Genomic DNA, 20,124 nt, shown 5'->3' on the forward strand with positions numbered 1-20,124 from the left:
TGTTCTCATCCATATATTGAACATGGAAGCTCAATAGCAAATACACTAGAAGTTTTCTTCTTTTTTGAAATGGTCTCTCCCTTATCCAAAATAAACTTTATACTGGTGTGATCCTTGGGTGCCCAAAATTCATTTTCTTTAAATTGGACAGGTTATACGGTGCATTAAAAAAGAAGCTGGTCAGCTGTTTAGAAATAATATAAGAGCAGTTTTTCTGCATAAGCAAAAGCCATAGGTTCTAAATCACCCGGAGCTTTCACTTTCTCTTAGCAGTGCATTTGTGCATGGTGCATTAAAGATCATTCAAAGGTTGAAATCACATAACACTCAAAAGTGGAATTACACAACAGCTTCTTAAATAATTGAAGCTAATTTTTGCAATGAAGGGATTTCTTCTTTACCAGCACTTTCAGAGAAATTATATATTCATAAATTTAAATGCAAAATACATGGGCTTGGTGGATAACTAAGCCCACTGACATGGCACTTAATGCAACTAAAGCTTCTTCCCAGCAGTCATAAAATTTCCCTGCAAGAAAGGAAGAATAACTCACCACATACAATTGCTTCCAAATGTTACCCCATTCCCATAATGTGCTGGTAACCTCTTGTACCAATGGAATCTCAGCAGGTATTACATTTTCTGCATTTCTGAACCAAAGGACAAATAATACAATTTAACATTATACATGTGATCAGCAGGCCGAGTGGAGAATTAGAAGTGGAACTGTCAGCTATGATTGCTGAGTCCATAATTAAACATCTCACATAATAAACATCTCACATAGATATTTGAGACAGACAATCCTAAATTGACTCTCAGACAGGCTTCTCTGGTCTTTAGGCCATTCTATACTAGATGTTCCATACATCTCATGAATATTTGCTTGTAAATGCAGTGCTGAGCAATAGCAGAAGGAGATGAAAGAATGAGATCAGAAAAGATGTAGAAGAGATAGGTTTAAATGAAAACATTGTAATCCTGGACTACTGATTACCTATACCTAACCACAAGATTTTCAAATACTTTCTCATGCTTTTTGGACTTCCAAACACAGTCAGGATGGACCATGTCTTCCAAACATGGTCAGGATGGATAAATGAGTGTCTACTAATTACTGTTCTGCAAACATAGACTCCATTCACTCAATAAGCTAAACTATAAAACATGGTTTAAAAACAAACAATGGGTAAGAAAATGCTAATCAAATCCCTTTATATCTTAACAACTTGTATGAACCAAGCCATCCTATTAGATAAAAATGTGGTTTGTTTTCACTTGACCAATTGAATGAGCATGATACGTGGCTTGCTAACCATGGGTAAATATATTTCATGATAAAAGTCTGTTTCATTGAGGATCATTTTTAATTGTGTGGGGTTTTTTAATCACAATTAAGGTATGACATTTTATCTACATCTAAAAGTGGAATTCATATAAAAATTATGTATTTGGGTTAGATGGAAAATTCACATAATACAGCACTACTCCAGCTACTCTTCAGATAAACTTTTGTAGGTCTTTCAAAGACAATAGGCCTCCCAATAGTTTTAATCTGAACATTCAGTATTAAACAATAGGAAGAGCCTTTCCAGTTTTGCTACCATGCTTTACAACAACCGAAAGACATCGTGTTCTTCGTTTCCCAAAATAAGGTATCTAGCAAATGTATGTTATCTATAATACCTTTTCTTCTCAGCAGCAATTTCTTTGATGTGGATAAAAGATTTTGGAAATATTCCCTGTTAGAATTGAAGGGAAAAACACAGCTGTTATATTTCCCAAAATATATCTTCCTTGAACAGTTGAAAAGTCAATGCTATGCAAGTAGACATTTAAAAGGCAACTCTGGTGAAGCTATGATACTTTAGTAATTGAACTACAAGATTGAAATAAAGTATTATTATAATGTTCCATACTTTGCCAGGTTTACAAAAGAGCACTACCCATTGAGCACTGCCCATAGTACCTAACTTATTTTGCCACCAATCTTTGATCATGCCTGGCCAAATGATACATACAACCCAACAACACATGCTGAACATCCCAAATGCATTCTCTGATTTTTCCTTTTGAAAAGATCAAGGATGTGATAAGAGGAATGTCTGCCAATGATAGTAAATAATACTGGATAATGAATCTTTTTTACTAAGTTAAAGAGTCTACTATAATATAATGTAGATCAGGGGTGTCCAACCTTGGCAACTTTAAGACTTGTGGACTTCAACTCCCAGAATTCCTCAGCCAGCAAAGCTGGCTGAGGAATTCTGGGAGTTGAAGTCCACAAGTCTTAAAGTTGCCAAGGTTGGACACCCCTGATGTAGATGGACTTGGATGTGAAGTAAGTCCACTCTTTTCAGCCTCTGTTGATATCTTACATCCAAAATTGATCTTAGAAAGTTTGTTGATGTTATGCAAAATAATTTAGCTTAAGTAAAGTTCTTTCCTTTCTTCATTCTTTCCTAGTCATTTGAGAGCCATGTATTTAGGTATAGCATATAATATTTCCAATCAATGTATTTCCTGTGATCAGGAGTCAATCTAAAAACCTGAATTTCATTCAAATCCAGACTTAATATCTTGATAGGTAAAGTGTAAAGACTTCCTACATTAATGCTAATCTTGGTTAAAATAAATTAAATATGGTTAATATTGAAAAACTTAAGCTCCCTGAAGGAAAGCAAAAAAAAAAAAAGTCAAATAAATGAATTGCTTATTTAAATATTGCCCAATCAAAACACATGAAGATTGTAATCCTGTACATGCCTACATAGGATCAGATCAGTGGGGTTTGTTTTAGAGTATCAATAAATAAAATTGTTCTACACAGTAGATAATTCTCTCCTTACTATTTGCCTCTGTACAAAAGAGAAAAAGGAAGTTGCAACACTAATACTTCAGTAATAATAATGATGATGATAATAGGACAAACTCACCTCAGTTTCTTTATGCCTGACCAAGTATCCCCTGTACCAATCTATAATTCAAAACAGAGCCATATCATTATATTAGATTGTGTCCTCTCAACACAGTTTCTGCTATATAACAGTTATTCTACAAGCACTACCATGGGACTAAGTGTCACTGAAAACAGCACATTCCCACTATATAGCTGAGAAAAACACCTAGCCTGTCTATTAAAATACTTGATGATTCCTCCTTGCTATGGTTACAGTTTTATTCATTCATCCCTTCCTTCCTTTCTTCCTTCCTTCACTCATTCTTTCATTGATTCAGCCACTCATCTTACCAATTCAGTTCTAGGTGTCAAACAGGAATACAATATAAATACATGCATATTTTAATAAATAAAAATTAAAAACATCCTTCCTAATTGGTTAACTGATCAACACAAAGTGACTTCCAAAGACAACCATATACCAATAGCATGGCTTGATCGTTCCTCTGACCCTGATGCCTGTTTTAAAAAAAACCCAGCAGAGTCAGGCTGAGCTGAACCACAGGCAGTACTGTATGGTTTTCCAGGTGTCAGGGGCATCTACAGAAAAGAACCATTTCCTAGGTCCTATTCAATGACAATCACTAATAGATGAATTGAAGAATGCTCCTTTGGTCCAGCCTATGTGATGAGTAGATACAATGGGATCAAAACTGTCCTTCAAATATTCTGGCTCCATGCTATGTACACCTTTCTTAGTAATAAATAGCACCTTGAATTGCACCAAGAAACAAACTGGAAGACAGTGTAGCTTGCTGAGCAAACGTGTAACATGAAAAAAGCGAAATGTACCCATGATTGCCTATGGCACTGCATTGTGGACCAAATGAATGGTTTAACTTGTACGTTTCCCCTAACATTCCTTTCCTAGAAAAGTTGCAGAAAAATGGTAAAGATTGCAATGATCTATAGCTACATCCAAATCTGGTTTATATGACTATCCTGAATTTAAATAAGTAGTAATTCTCCAAGATTGGATGTCATATTTCAAGGTTGTTGAAAACCAGAAATAAAGGTTAGATTTTACCTCTGGCATTCAAAAGAATTCAATAACCAGCACAGATTTATGTTTGTGGAAGCCATGTTTCCCAGTTATCCAACTGGACTATTGCATTTATCCATATGGAAAGATGTGTCATTGGGAGTCAAACTACTATTCTGCGTTAGCATTGTAGTCTCCTAATGTAACAACACCATATGCTAATAATAATCATGCTAATTTTGTTTGGTTTTTGCTTTGTTAAAGCAAGGAAAAATCATATCTATGTTTTCCAAGTATATGGACACTAGATTGTATTTGTTCCAAAGCTATGGAAGATCATGTAGAGTTATAATCCAAAAATACTGGAAAATGTTTCATGGAGCTTCCAGAAATTCCTATATCCCTGAGTCCGGTAGCTGGAAGTTCTGGAAGTTGCAAATCAGTACATCTGGACAGTGTCCAGTTACAGGATGCTGATATGTGATTTCTTGACACATAAAATGATCAGAAGAACCTCAAAGCTGAATTAAATAAAAAGCTGTGCAATCCTGCATCTTTACTTTTTCCCCAGCCCACATGGACAGCCAGATGCCTAGCAGAAGCACCAATTGGAAGTTTGAAGACAGTAATTCATTTCCCCCTCCCTCTCTCTCCTCCACTAGAAATGTGAAGCTTGGTATTGCTGATCTTAGATGTCCTGATCCATCAATATCTTTCTCACTAGTTACCGATAGCCCTGGCTTCCATGACTCTTCTTACCTTCCAAAGAGATTTAACTTTGCAGTGGTGGCTGCATTTCATGAATGTCAATTCCATTGTTCACCTATCTGCTGCAAGCATCTTTATTTATAGCTGACTCGAATTCCCACTGTTCTTCACAGGAAGAAGGGAAATAAAACTTTCTAGACATTTTTAAATTAAGAAACAGACTCCCAGTTGCTCCGTAGCTGTATAGTTACAATGAGGAGCATTAATAATTGATATCTGAAATTAGATATAGAATAACAGAGTTGGAAGGGACCTTAGAGGTCATCTAGTCCAACTCCAGCTCGAGCAGGAGAGTCTATTCCAAATATTAGCCTCCACCTAGGATCGAACTGACAGCTTCCTGATTATGAGGTGAGAGCCAATTGTTCAAGTATTAATGACTAATGTTATAAGTTAAGAAATTGTAGTGTAGCTGAGGATAATTGAACCCATTCAGCCCATTCAACCTGGTTCTCAGCATCAGTTCTTTATATTTTCCTAATTTTGAGGCTCATATGCATTTATCACAATAGAGACGAAATCATGAAAAGCAGGAACTAAAGAGACTTCTGCAATTGGTGAAGCCTATCAAGATTTTGGATAAGATAGGAAAGAAATACGAAATTAGAACAGTTTGAAATAATTTCTGTAGCAGATCAGACAATGGTATGTTTGCATAATCAGAGCTCTTCTCCAGCCTACATCGCATACAGTACATACAGGCAAGGGATAGGGAGACCTACAGGTAAAGATGCAGATATAGTAATGTTGCACTTATTAAGGTATCTAATCCTTTGTGGGAATTTAATTTTCTAATGATTTAGATCAATGTTGTAGTTCAAGAGAGACCTCTTCTGGTAAAAAATAGATAAGCCACTTTATTCTATCTTTCTATCTATCCATCTATCCATTTATCTATCTATCTATCTATCTATCATCTATCTATCTATCTATCATCTATATCTATGCTGTGCTATTTTGATAATTTTCAGTAGCAACACTGCTCCACTTCTCTTTTGAATTCTAATTCTAAATTAGTAATTATCACAATGTAACATTACACTTATGTAATATGAAAGTTTGGATTGCTTGTGGTGATTTTCAAAGGTAAGTCAGATGCTTTGTGTGGCTTGGCAGGCCAGGTGAGCTGTAAGTCTTCCCAGGCCCCAGCAGCTTTGCTTGTACAGTGATTTTCTCTGGGTTGTGAAGTTTCACTTACACCAGTAAGCTGGATGGGTGGCTGAGATGGGAGGGGGGGAATAGGTGGGTAGGGAGAGTTGTAAGTATGTGCAGGCTGCCAAACACTTACGTTTTTATCATGTGACTGTAGGATTGCTGAAATGGCCGTAACTTCAGGAACAAGTTGTAAGCCTCTTTGTTCAACACCATCTTAATTTTGAACAGTTGCTAAATGATTGGTCATAAGTCAAAGATTACCTGTAAGTTATATTCTTCATCATAGACTTTGAGATATTAGCTGGACTTCACCTGAATAGTGTCCACCCTACTCAAAATCCTTTGGGTGTGACATATACATTTGCAATTCCAATAAATCTCCATTAAATGGTCCTTATATGAGTTAGCTTTACTTATACTCCACATTCAAAGAGTCACACTACACACTACAGACTATTGTAATTCACCTCACATGTACAGTATTTAACAAGAAAGCCATGGTTTGAGGAGAAAAAAATCATAAGTCATCTTATATACAACCCCAAACTCAAGTTGATGAAGCAAAGGTGTAACAATATGAAAAGTACTGTATATTTTTCATTTTTACCTTCATGATCTTCCAATATATGAACCACATCCCCAATCTGTAGTGATATCTGGGGCACTTGGGTAGCTTTGAAATTGTATATTGCTGTGGGATAAAAAAGAACACAATGTCATTAAACAACTTTATATTTTAAATGGATTAGGTTCAGATGCAGCATTCAGTTTAATATTATGAGAAAGAGCTTGCATAAGTTTCTTGCACCACCACCTCTTTTCTCTGAATTAATTGTAAGTAAGAGTTTGCAAGTTCTCACTTCTCTTCCCAAATCCTTTAATTGTTTTTATCCAACTGAGAATTGTGATTAGTGTTAGCTAATCACTTTGGACAGGAGTAGACAAACTGTGTCTGACATATGCTGCTAAGAACTCTCCAAGATCATGCCCTCAAAGTGAGCAGGAGCTCAATAACTTTTAGCAACCCTTTCCCCTTAATGCTTGAAGAGGTCAATGAGTAAACCTCCAACCATCTCTCAAAAACAAGAAGTTTGCCACTGCATTCTCTGTAGATTTTATTATCACACTAGCCAGATTCTCTGCAGCTCTGCAGGATAAATCATCATTGCCTCCACCAAGAAAAAACTCTTGCATCTGGATGAGAGAAATAAATATGCCTTGAATTTTGGTGAATGATGGGTTGATATTGGATTTGGGCATAACAGTAATACTCTCAGCTTCCCATGAAAGGGAGAAAAACCCTTTTCTTGTCCTTAGTATAATACCACAGAGCAGAAAGAAAAGGAGTGCTCTGAACCTTGTGACACTGGTATGAAACTCCAGTGCACAGAATGAAACAGACTAATGAGAGATAGAACGATTTGAAAGTCACTTTGATTTTCAGTCAAATTATGTCAACTCCATATCAAAAGGAACCGGTCGCATGAAAAAGTTCGATTCACAAGCCAAGGTTATTTGGTTGTACTGCAGTTTGGAAAGCTGCCCCCGAACATAATAAATACACGTGGAAAATACAAATAAAAGAGAATCAGTGCTCTGAATGAGATAATTAGAGAGCTGTATGTTTAGGCACTCTTGTGCTATTTAGGAAATAAAATCTGCACTTAGATGATGAAAAATGTGTCGTGAGAATTCAGGGATCCAACTTTCATTAACAAAAGTGTTTTCAGCTAGTACAAAACAATTTAGGTAATGTACTATGTTTGGGGCATAACTGTACCACTTGTGAAACAATTCCACCATGGGTTCTATTAAAGCAGCCAAGGGCAAAAACAAGTATTAGATTAATTACCAAGTATAAATTGGGCTTTTGGTTTGAAATAAATGTATTTGTGCTGCATTCTTCAAAAGAATCCAGACACTTGAATCCTAAGCACATATTAAATGGTTGTTCCAAATTCTCCTCTTTACTACTTACCATATTTTTCAGACTATAAGACGCTCCAAACTATAAGACTCATATTAGCTTTACAGGAGGAAAATAAGGGGGTGGGGAAATCTGTTGCTGCCTCCCAGCAATTTGCCTCCTTTCAGCAAACAGCTTAGTCAGCTTCAGCACAGTCTGATTTAGCACGAGCAGCTGACTGGCAGTTGGATCGGCCTCCCAGAATACCACCATTAGCTGTTACAAGCTGTGGGGATCACCACCACCCAACACTGCTGTCACTGCCCAACGCCACCAACACCTATCAGGGCCTCCACATGCCCCATTTTCACCTTCCATGCATCCTATTTTTGGCCGTTCCAGGCGGCGGAGATCATTGCCGCCTATCACCATCAATTGTCACCACCATTTGGTGGTGATAGGTGGCAGCAGCAATCCCGCAACTGAAATGGGCCAAAAACAGGGTGCGCAGAGGCTGAAAATGGGGTGCACAGAGGCTGAAAATGGGGCACGTGAAGGCCCCAATAGGCGGCAGCAGTGATGGGTAGTGGCAGTCCCCACAGCCTGGAACAACTGATAGGCGGTATTCCGGGAGGCTGATCCAACCACTAATCATCTGCTTGTGCTAAATCAGGCTGTGCTGAAGCTGACCAGGCTGTTTGCTGTTTGCTGCAAAGAGGCAAATTGCTGGGAGGCAGAGGCTGAAGGGTGGGGGCCAGCGGGTGGGTAGGACTTTGGCAACATTCACTCTTTAAGATACACAGACATTTTCACCCACTTTTTGGGGGGGGTGGGGAGTGCATCTTATAGACCAAAAAATATGGTATTTCATTCAAAATTTGTCTTGGCATTCTTTCCAGCACACTAGCCAATTGCATAGAAAGCAGTTTCAAGAGATAGCCAAGACAATTCAATGACAATAATTACCTTGTAACAACAATTAAGGCCATTGTATTAGTACATTTTGTTCTCAGATTTGACTCTCTTTGTTAATCAGCTTCCCAACCAAAACGTATTTACAGCCAGATTGCAACAAGCTGTTTCCTACATGACAATGAGAATAATGTTCACTATTTTTACATTAAAATACTAAATGTTCAATGATCAGAATGTCTTTAAAGGACTTTTATTTCACTGTTGCCTTGATTTATTCACAATATTCCATATCTGCGTCCAGATAACATCATCTTCCTTTTTTTATATATATCTTTTGTTTTTTAGTTTCTTCTTTTTAAAAAGAACATTAACTGTTAGAGAGGAAAAGACAGCCTGCTAATCAGTAGCGTTAATCAAACTGAATGAATAAATTAAAAGCCTTTCCTATGCCAGCACTCAATCAATTATAAAGTCAATAATACCCTAAAAGCCTCAAAGATAGTTTGGGGGATGTTTGCATTATATTTACATTACATATTATATTATTGCAAGAATAAGGGATACGTTTATTTTAAATGAAACTTCAAAGGCCCCAAAGATGACACTGTCAATACCCAGGGTGGGGACAAAAGTCTTAAAAGGACTTGTGGGGGCAAATTAGGATGAAAAATCATACCACTGAAAATCAGCAGCACAGTGGTGTATAGTTTCAATTGGAGTAACTGCACAGGGTCAACTCTAGTGTATAGTTTCTATTTCTCTTTTACTAGGGCTATCAAACCTGGGTTGCATGGGGCCGCCACACAGTCCATTTTCAGTCAGGAGAGTGCTGCAGGAGGCCATGGAGGCTGGAAACAAGGCACAGGGACTGCCCGTGGTCCCCCATGTCCTGTTTTGGCTGCCAAAGTGCTGCAGGAGATATCCATCCTATTTCCTCCCCTAGTCCCCGTCATCCCAGCCCACCCTGCTGGCCTGTGGAGAACTACAATGCTGATCCAGCCCTTGAAGAAATCCAGTTTGACACCCCTGGAATAGAGTAACCAAAACCCAAAGACCTTGTTCTTTTCTTGTAGAAAAATTTGAATTTTCACATGTCACCTCCAAAAACAAAGAAAGGCACATCGTGATTCTTCCAAGCAAATTTCTTTATCATTCCACATCTAAAGGCAGAATCTTGCCAACTAAAGCAGACTATCAATCACAGAAAGTATATCCTTGGGAACTATTAGGGAGAGGCTGTCTTCACCCTTTTTCTCTCATACAAACTATCTGAACTGAGTTGTTTCTTATTCCTCTGGATTCCCTTCCTCCTAGAAATCCATTACATTCCATTACATGCAGAAGGGCCTTGGTAATGCTTTCATAATTAAATGGGCCTTTAAATGTGCAGCCATAAACACTTCGTTTGTCAACTCATTTAAAAAATAAATAAAGAGAATATGCTTAAATGAATGGATCACATTACAGCTTCAGAAAATAGAGCACAGACTTTTCCAATCAGCTGGTTAACATAGTTGGAAGGCACCAAGGGGAGAATGCTAGTACCTAGATAATTGCAGAGGTGGTATTCAGCAGGTTCTGACCAGTTCTGGAGAACCGGTAGCAGAAATTTTGAGTAGTTCAGAGAACCGGCAAATACCACCTCTGACTGGAGATTTTACAGTATTCTTACCCTGCCACGCCCACCAAGCCATGCCCACAGAACTAGTAGTAAAAAATTTGCATCCCACCACTGGATAGTATTAATTTACTACAAATATAGAATTCAGTCTGCCATTCAATGTTGAAGTCTGTCTCATTCTTAACCTTGCACTCGTTTTATTTCATGTATTTTGTTTCCAGTTTTGTTCTTAAAGAAAACAATTTCATGAAGCAGGTGTGAGGAAGTAAATGTACATTCTACCCTGTGATCACTGGATTGGTTCTGCTTGTGTCAGGAAGAAAGCGGCATAGAACTTAATATTCAGTGTTTAGCAATTTTGCCTTAATAGAATAACATTATTTGCTCACTGATGGTACCTTAGGAAAGGGCTTTGGCATGATGACATCCAACCAACTGACAAAGGAAGTGGTTTTGCCGCCTTGATGTTTTTTGAACAAGTGGAAACTTACAGCCAAGTTCTGCCACGTCATTTAATATTATGAATGTGATTCTTTAAAAATGATAATACACAGGGAGGAAAGAGATTGAACATTGTGAATTTCTGTGTATGAATTCAGGAGGCCAAATGATTTTTTTTAAAAATCTATATCAGTGAATATCTTCTTTGTGCTTACATAATTCCAAACTCTTTTCCTTTTTTTTAAACATGTGGAACACAGCTTTTTTAAATGAATAAGTTTTATGTATTAGCCTAAGATTATACAGATTACATTTCACTTAGTGACAGTTCAAAGTTATAATGGCACTGAAAAAGTGACCTATAACCATTTTTCACCGAAGACTGTTTCACACTGAAGCATTCCCACAGTCATGTGATCAAAATTCAAATGCTTGGTAACGGGCTCATATTTATGACAGTTGCAGTGTCCTAAGGTCATGTGATCACCTTCTGTGGCCTACTGACAAGCAAAGTCAAATTCACTTAGCAACCATGTTACTAACTTGACAACTGCATTGATTCACTTAACAACTATGGCAACAAAGAGTGTAAAATGAGGCAAAATTCACTTAACAAATGACTCACTTAGCAACATAAATTTTGGGGTCAATTGTGGTCATAAGTCATGGATTACCTGTGTAGCATTTATCAACAGAATTACTGTAAATGAATGAGCAAGCCACTTGGTTGTATGTTTTCAAGACTCCAGAACACAGAATGTGTCCTGACTTGATTTACTTTGGAAGAAGAGACAAGTGTAGATATTTTCAGATATAAAAGTTGTGCATAAAAGATGCTGACTAAATATTGCACTACTTTATATTTGATTTGCAAAAAGAAATCCCTGCATCTCCAGTTAGTACTAGGTTAGGATTCATAGTTCGCTGTATAATTCTGCTGATATTTTCTACTCCAGAGCCCATAATGTATTGTTATACTATATCTAAAGACTGAATATGCTCATTTTCAAATTGATTTCTCTTCTTTTATCATTCAAGAGTGAATAATATTCTCTCAATTAATTCCTACTGATGGCCATTATCATTGTTTCAAGTTTCCTTCATGAAATTCAAGTCATTGGCCACCTTATAACAAATCATAGTCCTATGTGTTGGAACCTAATGTAGTGGACATAATGAAAAGTTCCTGCTTATACATTTTTTCCCCATCCTGACAGGGAAACTTTCCTGTGCTAGGTACAGTCTTCTTCTCAAAATAATTGACTATTACAGGTATTTTTATATATGCAAGGAGGAAGAAAATAAATAAGCAGCATGGAGCAGAAATGCAGAAGACCTGGCTCTTCCTCCAGGTGTTGGGCTAGGATGGAGGTTGAGTTGGAAGGTGGTTTGGTCTGGCACCTGTGGGGGAAGTGTAGTTGTGTTTTTATTGATTTTTGTGAGCTGCCTAGAATTATTATATGAACTTGGAAGCCATATAAGAACATAAATAAATTACAAATATAGCAATACTGCACTATGAAAATACAAAGTGTGGGCAATGCATGAAGCTTAAACTGAATTCTAGGCAATAACATGGAGTTGTTATGCCCATTTGTCAATAGCATTGTGTGTTCTGGTTTTTGTTTAGCTTGAATCAAATATATTAATCTCTGCTGCAATATGGTCTTACTAGCATTTTATATCTGGCTGTACAGTATCTGGGGAAATAGGAGCTCTGTTTCTTCTCAGCAAATGGCTTTTGATAATGGTATAGGAGTAAATACTGGAAGGAGAAAATGGGCAGCAAGGAAGAATTAACTGAATTCAACTACACTGGACATTTTGGACCTACTCTATTGATTGAACTAAATAAAGTGTGTTGCTATGCTATTGAAGAATTTTATTAGTGTATAAAATAAACGGATTCAATATAGGCAAACAGAATGGTTCACCAACACATATTCCTGTATGTCTTGAAACTTTGCTTCATATTGATTCATTTGCTTACTCAAAAGTAGGGATTCAATTCACAAAAGGAGTATCATACATTAAGTGCTGTGTTCCTAAGAGTCATTCAATATCAGCCCTAATTCATGCATTTAGATAAGGATGTACTGAAAGAGTTAGTGGAGAAGCAATATAAATTTTCTTTGTAGAACACATGGCCTTCTTTACAAGATAAACCCTCTCTTTTCTTGCCTGTTCAGATAATTGACTGCTTAGAAATGAGGAATAGGAGCCACTAGACAAGGTCTTAAGAAAAGCCATCAGCACTCTGAAGTGCCACCCTAGACTGCAGCAAAGATGCCACAACTTTAGTCTTGGCTTTTTTTCAAGTTGGCTTTTGAAAACTAAGTATATTGAACCATAAATTCTCATCATCATCAAGCCCTTCATCCACAGAACTATATTGATATGAGAACTATTTACCAAGGAAAATAAGTGGATGTTGAATGTTGCAAATAAACCAGACAATTGAATAATTAAAAATGGGCATTGGAAGAATATCTAAAAGACAGTGAAGAAGATGCACTAAGACTAATATACTATGAAGACTTATAGAATACTGGAGAGACCAAAGTGGCTTACAGAGAAATATCAAATGCATAATAGAAAAGAGACATGGCAAGACAAACTATTACATGGCCAGCACATATAAAATAGCAGGAAAAGCAGATAGCAATAAGATCTAGCAATAGCTAAGAAGAGGAAAATTGAAGAAAGAGATAATTATGGCGGCACAAGATGATGTCTTTCAAACAAGTGCATACAAAGCCAAAATTGAGAAGACAGCAACAAACAGAAAGTGCCACCCCTGCAAAGAAGCTGAATAAACACCTAATTAACTGCTGCAAGAAAATCATACAGAGTGGCTAAAAACAATGTCATGATAAAGTAGCAACAATGGTGCAATGGAATATTTGCAAGGCAGTATCATTTGATCAGATGGCTGATTCCAGAAGGTTTAATGTTCACATGACAAGAACAGAGACATAGAATTGACTCAGTTGAGAAAGCTGAATTATTTTACACAGAATATTTTGGAGGGAAAGAGGAGGAGGCAGAAAAAGAAATGTCACTAATTGAATTCCAAGAGGACCGCCAAATAGCAACTGAAAAAGAAGAAGGTGCAGTAGGTTGAAAGGTGGAAGCCAAAAAACAATGTGAACCAAGATCTACGAAACCTAACTAAAAAATATAACCATGGAAGAGAAAAAACTGATTACAATTAACATAAATGGACTTAACTCAGTTGTTAAAAGAAGGAAAACTTTCCATAAATTAGAGAAATTAAAATTTGATATAATCTACCTACAAAAAGTACATATTAAAAAGCAACATGAACAATTGCTGATACAGCCAAAATTAGGGGAAATATTTACTTCTTTGACACAATGCAAGAAAAGAGGAGTGGTTTTATACATTAAAGATATTATCCCAGCGAAATTGATCTATACCGATGATGATGGAAGATTACTAATGGTGGAAATAATGGACAATAATATGAAAACACTCCTGATTGCAATCTATGCCCTGAATGACAATCAAGAAGAATTTTATAAAAAATTACATATGAAAATAATTGAACTGGATTATGCTAATATAGTTATGATGGGAGACTTTAATGGAATTGTAGATAATAAATTGGACAGAAAACAGCACAGCACAGAAAACAACAAAGCAAAACAGAAAGACTCTCCCTAAATCTTTTTTTAAAATGATAGATGAAATAAATTTAAAAGATACATGGAGAGAAAGAAATGCTAAGACTAAACAATACACCTTCTATCCAAATAGACATTTATCATGGTCCAGAATAGATATGATATGGATGTCAACAGAATTGTTAGCTAGTATTCAAGAAATAAATATTGAAACAAGTACTTGGGCAGATCACAATCCAATGACAATTAAATGGAAAGTACAAAGAAGAAGTTCTAGATGGACATTAAATAATACTATATTAAAGGAAAAAGGCTTCACACAGTGGATGGAGAAAGAACTGGCTTTTTCTTTAGAGAAAACAAAAAAAGAAGATACATCAATGCAGAACGTATGGGATACAATGAAGGCATATGCCAGAGGCTTGATAATAGACTATACAAGGAAAAGAAATACCATGAAAAGACTAGCCTCTAAGGCAGGCTTGTCCAACCCGCGGCCCACGGGCCGCATGCGGCCCAGGTCGCCTCGTAATGCGGCTCAACGCCCACCCCAACCTTCATGAAAGATCCAGCGAGGAGGAGGAGGAGAGGCAGGGGCGAGGCGGGGCGAGGTGAGCAACAGAAAAGGCGGGCAGCCGCAGCCCAAAAGTCCCGCCCCGCCACCTCCTGCTGTTGCCGCCGCCACCACCACCACTGCTGCTTCTGCCCCGCCGCGGCTGCTTCTGCCCCGCTGCGGCTGCTGCTGCCGCCGCCGCCGCAGCTTCTGCCCCCCCCGCCGCCGCCGCTGCTTCTGCCCCCGCCGCCGGCACTGCTGCTTCTGCCCCCACCGCCACCGCTGCTGCATTTGCAGGAGAGGTAGGCGTGAGGCGGGCGAGGCGAGCAACAGAAAAGGCGGGCAGCCGCAGCCCAAAAGTCCCGCCCCGCCACCTCCTGCTGTTGCCGCCGCTGCCGCCACCGCTGCTACTTCTGCCCCCGCCACCGCCGCCGCCGCTTCTGCCCCCCGCCGCCACCGCTGCTGCTTCTGCCCCCGCCGCCGCCGCCGCTGCTGCTTTTGCCACCGGCGCTGCTGCTTCTGCCCCGCCGCCGCCGCCACCGCTGCTGCTTCTGCCCCCACCGCCGCCACCGCTGCTGCATTTGCAGGAGAAGAGGTAGGCGCGAGGCGGGCGAGCTTTCTTTCCCCCTCCCCCCACCCCGCAAAATTTGGCTGGAAAATTATAAAATAAAAAATAAATAATTTTAATAATATAATAATAAATAATAATTTTATTTTATTTTGTTGTTTTTTTAATTTAATTTAATTTAATTTAATTTAATTTAATTTAATTTAATTTAATTTACTTTAATTTAATTTAATTTAATTAATTTAATTTCACCAGGGAAGGTGAAAGGTTGGACACCCCTGCTCTAAGGCATTAGAGGATGAGTATAAAGGACTTGAAAATGCCACAGAAAAAGGATATTAAGTTAAAAATGGATATAATTAAACATAAAATGGGACTAATAGAAAAAGAAGAACTAGCCCAGAAATCAGAGGTGCAAAACAGAACTACTTTGAAGATGCAAATAAACAAGGTAGATGGTTAGCATATAAATTGAGAAAGGAGAAAGAATCAAGGAAAATATTGCAATTAATAGATGACCAAGGCCAAGTCTGCTATGGTAGTAAAGAGAAGAAGGAAATTATACGAGACTATTATGGGAAACTATACACACAAGAGAATATTGATGAGGAAAGAGTTAAACAGTACTTACAGAATGCTAATCACCCCAGATACGTAAAGAGATTGAAACAATGTTAGAAAGCAATATAACGATGATGGAGTTAACTGAAGCACTTAAGAAGCAAAACAAAGGAAAGGCACAGGCCCAGATGGACTTCTGGCAGAATTTTATAAAACACTACAAGAATCGTTGAACCTTCCATTGCTAGAAGTTATGAATGAAGTTATGTTAAAGAAGAAGATACCCAAATCATGGTCAGAAGCTTATATTACACTTGTCCCAAAAGAGGAGGTCGATCCATTACAAATTAAGAACTATAGACCTATTTCCTTACTAAACGCAGATTATAAAGTTTTTGCTTCAATATTGGCAGAAAGACTTAAAAAATACTTGAACAATTTTATCCATCCTGATCAAAATGGATTTCTGCCAAAGAGACAAATTAAAGACAATATGAGAGTAATCTTGGACACTTTGGAATACTACGAGGCACACCCTGAAAAACAAATGGCTTTGATATTTTTAGATGCACAGAAGGCATCTGATAATGTGAATTGGCAATTCATGTTATTACAGTTGGACCAAATGGACTTTGGTAAAAAATTTATTCAAGCAATAGAAGCTATATATCATAAGCAAACGGCAAAGGTAATGATAGAGGGAGAACTGACAGATCTATTGATATAAGAAAAGGAACAAGACAAGGGTGCCCACTATCACCTCTGTTGTTTGTGTTAACCTTGGAAGTGCTAAACAGAAATATTAGAGAAGAAAAGGGTATAAAAGGGATGAAAATTAAAAAGGAAGAATTTAAGTTGCAAGCATTCGCAGATGATCTGGTTTTTCATTTTAGAAGACCCACTAGAAACAGCATCAAAATTGATAGAAAAGATAGAGGTATATGGAAATGTGGCTGGTTTGAAAATAAATAAAGATAAAACAAAGATCTTGACAAAGAATATGCTATCAAGACAAAAGGAAGAACTGGCGGATGTATTGAAAATTCAGGTCACGAATAAGATCAAGTACTTGGGGATACATTTGACAGCAAGATGTAGTACACTAAAAGAGAATAATTATATCAAACTTCAGCAGCAGATAGCGCTAGATTTGGCGCAATGGGAAAGTTTACAACTGTCATTAATAGGGAGAATATCAACAATCAAGATGAATATATTACCCAGAATTTTATATTTGTTCCAAAAAATTCCAGTTAGGCTTGGAAAAGATTATTTGAAGATTTAAATAAAATTGTGTTGAAATATATATGGCAAGGTAAGAAAGCGAGAATAAAGTGAAAACTTTTGCAAGATGCCAGAATAAGAGGATTTGGTTTGCCTAATTAGGAGTTGTACTACCAAGCTACAAATTTGATGTGGGTTAAGGAATGTAACATTAATAAATACTAGATTGTTGATATTAGAAGGACATGATCTGTTGTTGGGGTGGCATGCTTTTCTATGGTATAAAGGAACTAAAACACAGGGGTATCTTAGAAGACATTATATACGGGAGTCTCTGTGGTTAAACTGGGAGAATACTAAAAGGCAATGTTATTTGAAAATTCCAGAAAATGCACAAACAATGTCAGCAATGTCAGACTATTGAAGCATTTTCTTATCCTATAATATATAAAAAGGAACAAACAGTTAGATATGGTGAAATATTGAATGAAAAGGTGAACTTAAACAAAATGATTGTAGGATAGATTTGAGGTGATAATATGAACTGTCATAAAACAAATTAAGTAAAATATGGATTATTTCGTAAAACATGAATGAATAAAAGTATAGTCAAATGATTTATTAACAATGATATTAATGTATTTAATATTTGATTGAAAATATGAGAATATATACAATGTAATCTATTGTAGTGTTACATAGTACAAAGTGCTACATAGTATAAAGTACTCTATTGTGTCCTTGCAACATAGAGAATGAAGTATCTTTTTAATGCTTTACTATAGCTTAACAAATATTTTGCTTTGTGATATTTTGAAGGATCCAGTCTATTATTATGATCACATGGTTCTCAAGGCTCCTGAGATGACTCTTCTCTTCCTGTTTTTAGGGAATAAGGCATAAATATCCAGATTCCCAGAATGAGGTTCTTGATGTTATCTCAGCCATGAGAACAAACTGTTGCTGGGGTAGAGCTTGTATGGATTGAAAACCCGTACTGGGACTGAAATGTTTCACAGAACAAGAGGGACAATTTGTTTCTTCCTTTTCAAAGGATTTGAAAATATCATTGCTATGTCCACAAAATATTACCTCACCCAACAATGGTTTTGAAATTTTCAAATCTAACTTTTATTGCTTTATCTGTGAGAAAGCCACCTTAGAACACTGTGGGTTATGGCTTGTCCAAATGAAATTATTCTCCATTTCTGATTCATGGAGGTTTATCCCAAAAATCAGTTCCCTGACTTGCAGCAACTCTCTAGAGCAGGGGGGTCAGATTCACATCGTCATGGCGGCATGGTATGATGTATCTGGATTTTTTGCCCCTTTGCTAAACCGGGCGGGGGCATGGCCAGCACGTGACGCATCAGGCCCACAGGAGTTTGACAGCTCTGCTCTAGAGTTACAACATGGCAGTGCTGTAGAATGAAAGTCAGATCTCTTGCAGATACTAAGCTGGCTTTCAAAATAAAACCATTTTGGTCTAGTGCTTCGAACTAGAAACCAAAAGACTGTCAGTTCTAGTTCTACCTTAGGCATGAGTCGGCTGGGTGACTTTGATATGTTTGATGTGTCAGTATCTCAACCAATCCACCTCTCAGGGTTGTAGGTGGGAGGGAAATAGGAAGAAGAAGGAATATTAGGTATGCTTGCTGTCTTCAATTATTTTATAAAAGTAAGGTGAGATCATTCTTTTTTTTTAAAAAAAAAGTTCAACATACAGATGTGTTCTCTTCCTGCTTTCTCAGATACAAATCCTCTTAATGCCTCTGCCACATTGGTAGTTTAGTATAGAATATAATTTCACATTTCCACTGAAAATGCACAATGTCAGTAAATAAGGAGACTTTGTAGAAAGTAATCTATATCTTCTAAATAACTGTCAGTTGTAGAGTCAAATCTCCTGCAAAGAATAGATTGCAGTTTTTTAGAAGTCTCTACCAATTCAGAGAACTCTTCTAAAAAAAAAACAACCTGTTATTTCCTGTATAATTAAGTTGAAACTTCAGAAAAAGTTACTGAGCTCTCCCATTTAATTTTGATAGCTTAAATTTCACAGTTAATGACAACTGAATAATTTTCACAAAAAGGTATTTGTGACTCTTAAAGAACAGCTCAAACTGAGGAGTTGCTTGGAAACAAACTTCTTTTTAATTACCATGAATCAATCAGGTCAAAATATCTCTCCTATTTCTGAAATCTTTTGGACTACAGTCGCAGAAATCTCAGCCACCAATGGCCATTCTGAAGAGAAATTCTGAGAATTTTACTTCGGTGCATATGGGGATTCCCAAGTTAGAAAAACCTACTCGCTTCTGTTTCTTTTTTTAAAGAAATGTTTTTCAGCCATTTTGGCATTGTTACCCACCCTCTGCAGAAAGACATGCTCAGAAAAGAAGCTGCATGATACATACCCACTCCAGTCTTCTTTTCACTTTTATGCCAAGGAGTCATTCCTAGGGAGTCCAGCAATAAGCCGTGATTCAGGATGCTTGGGATGGACTGTTCCGATTATTACAAATGAATCTGAAGGTAACTTTGCTGAAAAACAGCAGGTTTGGGCTGTCTGGCTTTCCCTGTTCGTCTTCCTTCCTCTTTTTGTCTGCGCATTCTCCCCCAGTGTAAGTTTTTTACACTAAATGAAAGTGATACTTAGGCAGGCATGCCTTGCTTGACAGAAGAGAGGGGAGGAAGAGTGATGTTCTAGTCTAAGCAAATTACGCAGCATTACAGCACATACAAAACCTATCAGAGGTCAATTCCTCAATCAATCATTTGGGGTCATCAAATTAATTTTATCTGGAAATGGCAGATCTATCA

General features: G+C 37.4%; 1 protein-coding gene across 1 annotated transcript in view; it reads right to left on the reverse strand.

Moving 5' to 3' along the window:
- Nucleotides 1-19,898, reverse strand: part of DOCK2 (dedicator of cytokinesis 2) — a 316,367-nt gene extending 296,469 nt beyond the window's left edge. Inside the window, exons 1-5 of the mRNA XM_026688575.2 lie at nt 19,719-19,898; nt 6,473-6,556; nt 2,938-2,978; nt 1,688-1,743; nt 555-651 (exon numbers count right to left, since the gene is read on the reverse strand). Coding sequence (XP_026544360.2) covers nt 555-651; nt 1,688-1,743; nt 2,938-2,978; nt 6,473-6,556; nt 19,719-19,758 — 318 coding nt within the window. The 5' untranslated portion in view covers nt 19,759-19,898. The remainder of the gene's footprint in view (nt 1-554; nt 652-1,687; nt 1,744-2,937; nt 2,979-6,472; nt 6,557-19,718) is intronic.
- Nucleotides 19,899-20,124: the final 226 nt, after the last annotated feature.

This window comes from Notechis scutatus, chromosome 2, assembly GCF_049901735.1.
Source record: "Notechis scutatus isolate UNSWTSFEM ecotype Mainland chromosome 2, rNotScu1.2, whole genome shotgun sequence".
In the NCBI taxonomy this organism is placed as follows: domain Eukaryota; kingdom Metazoa; phylum Chordata; class Lepidosauria; order Squamata; family Elapidae; genus Notechis; species Notechis scutatus.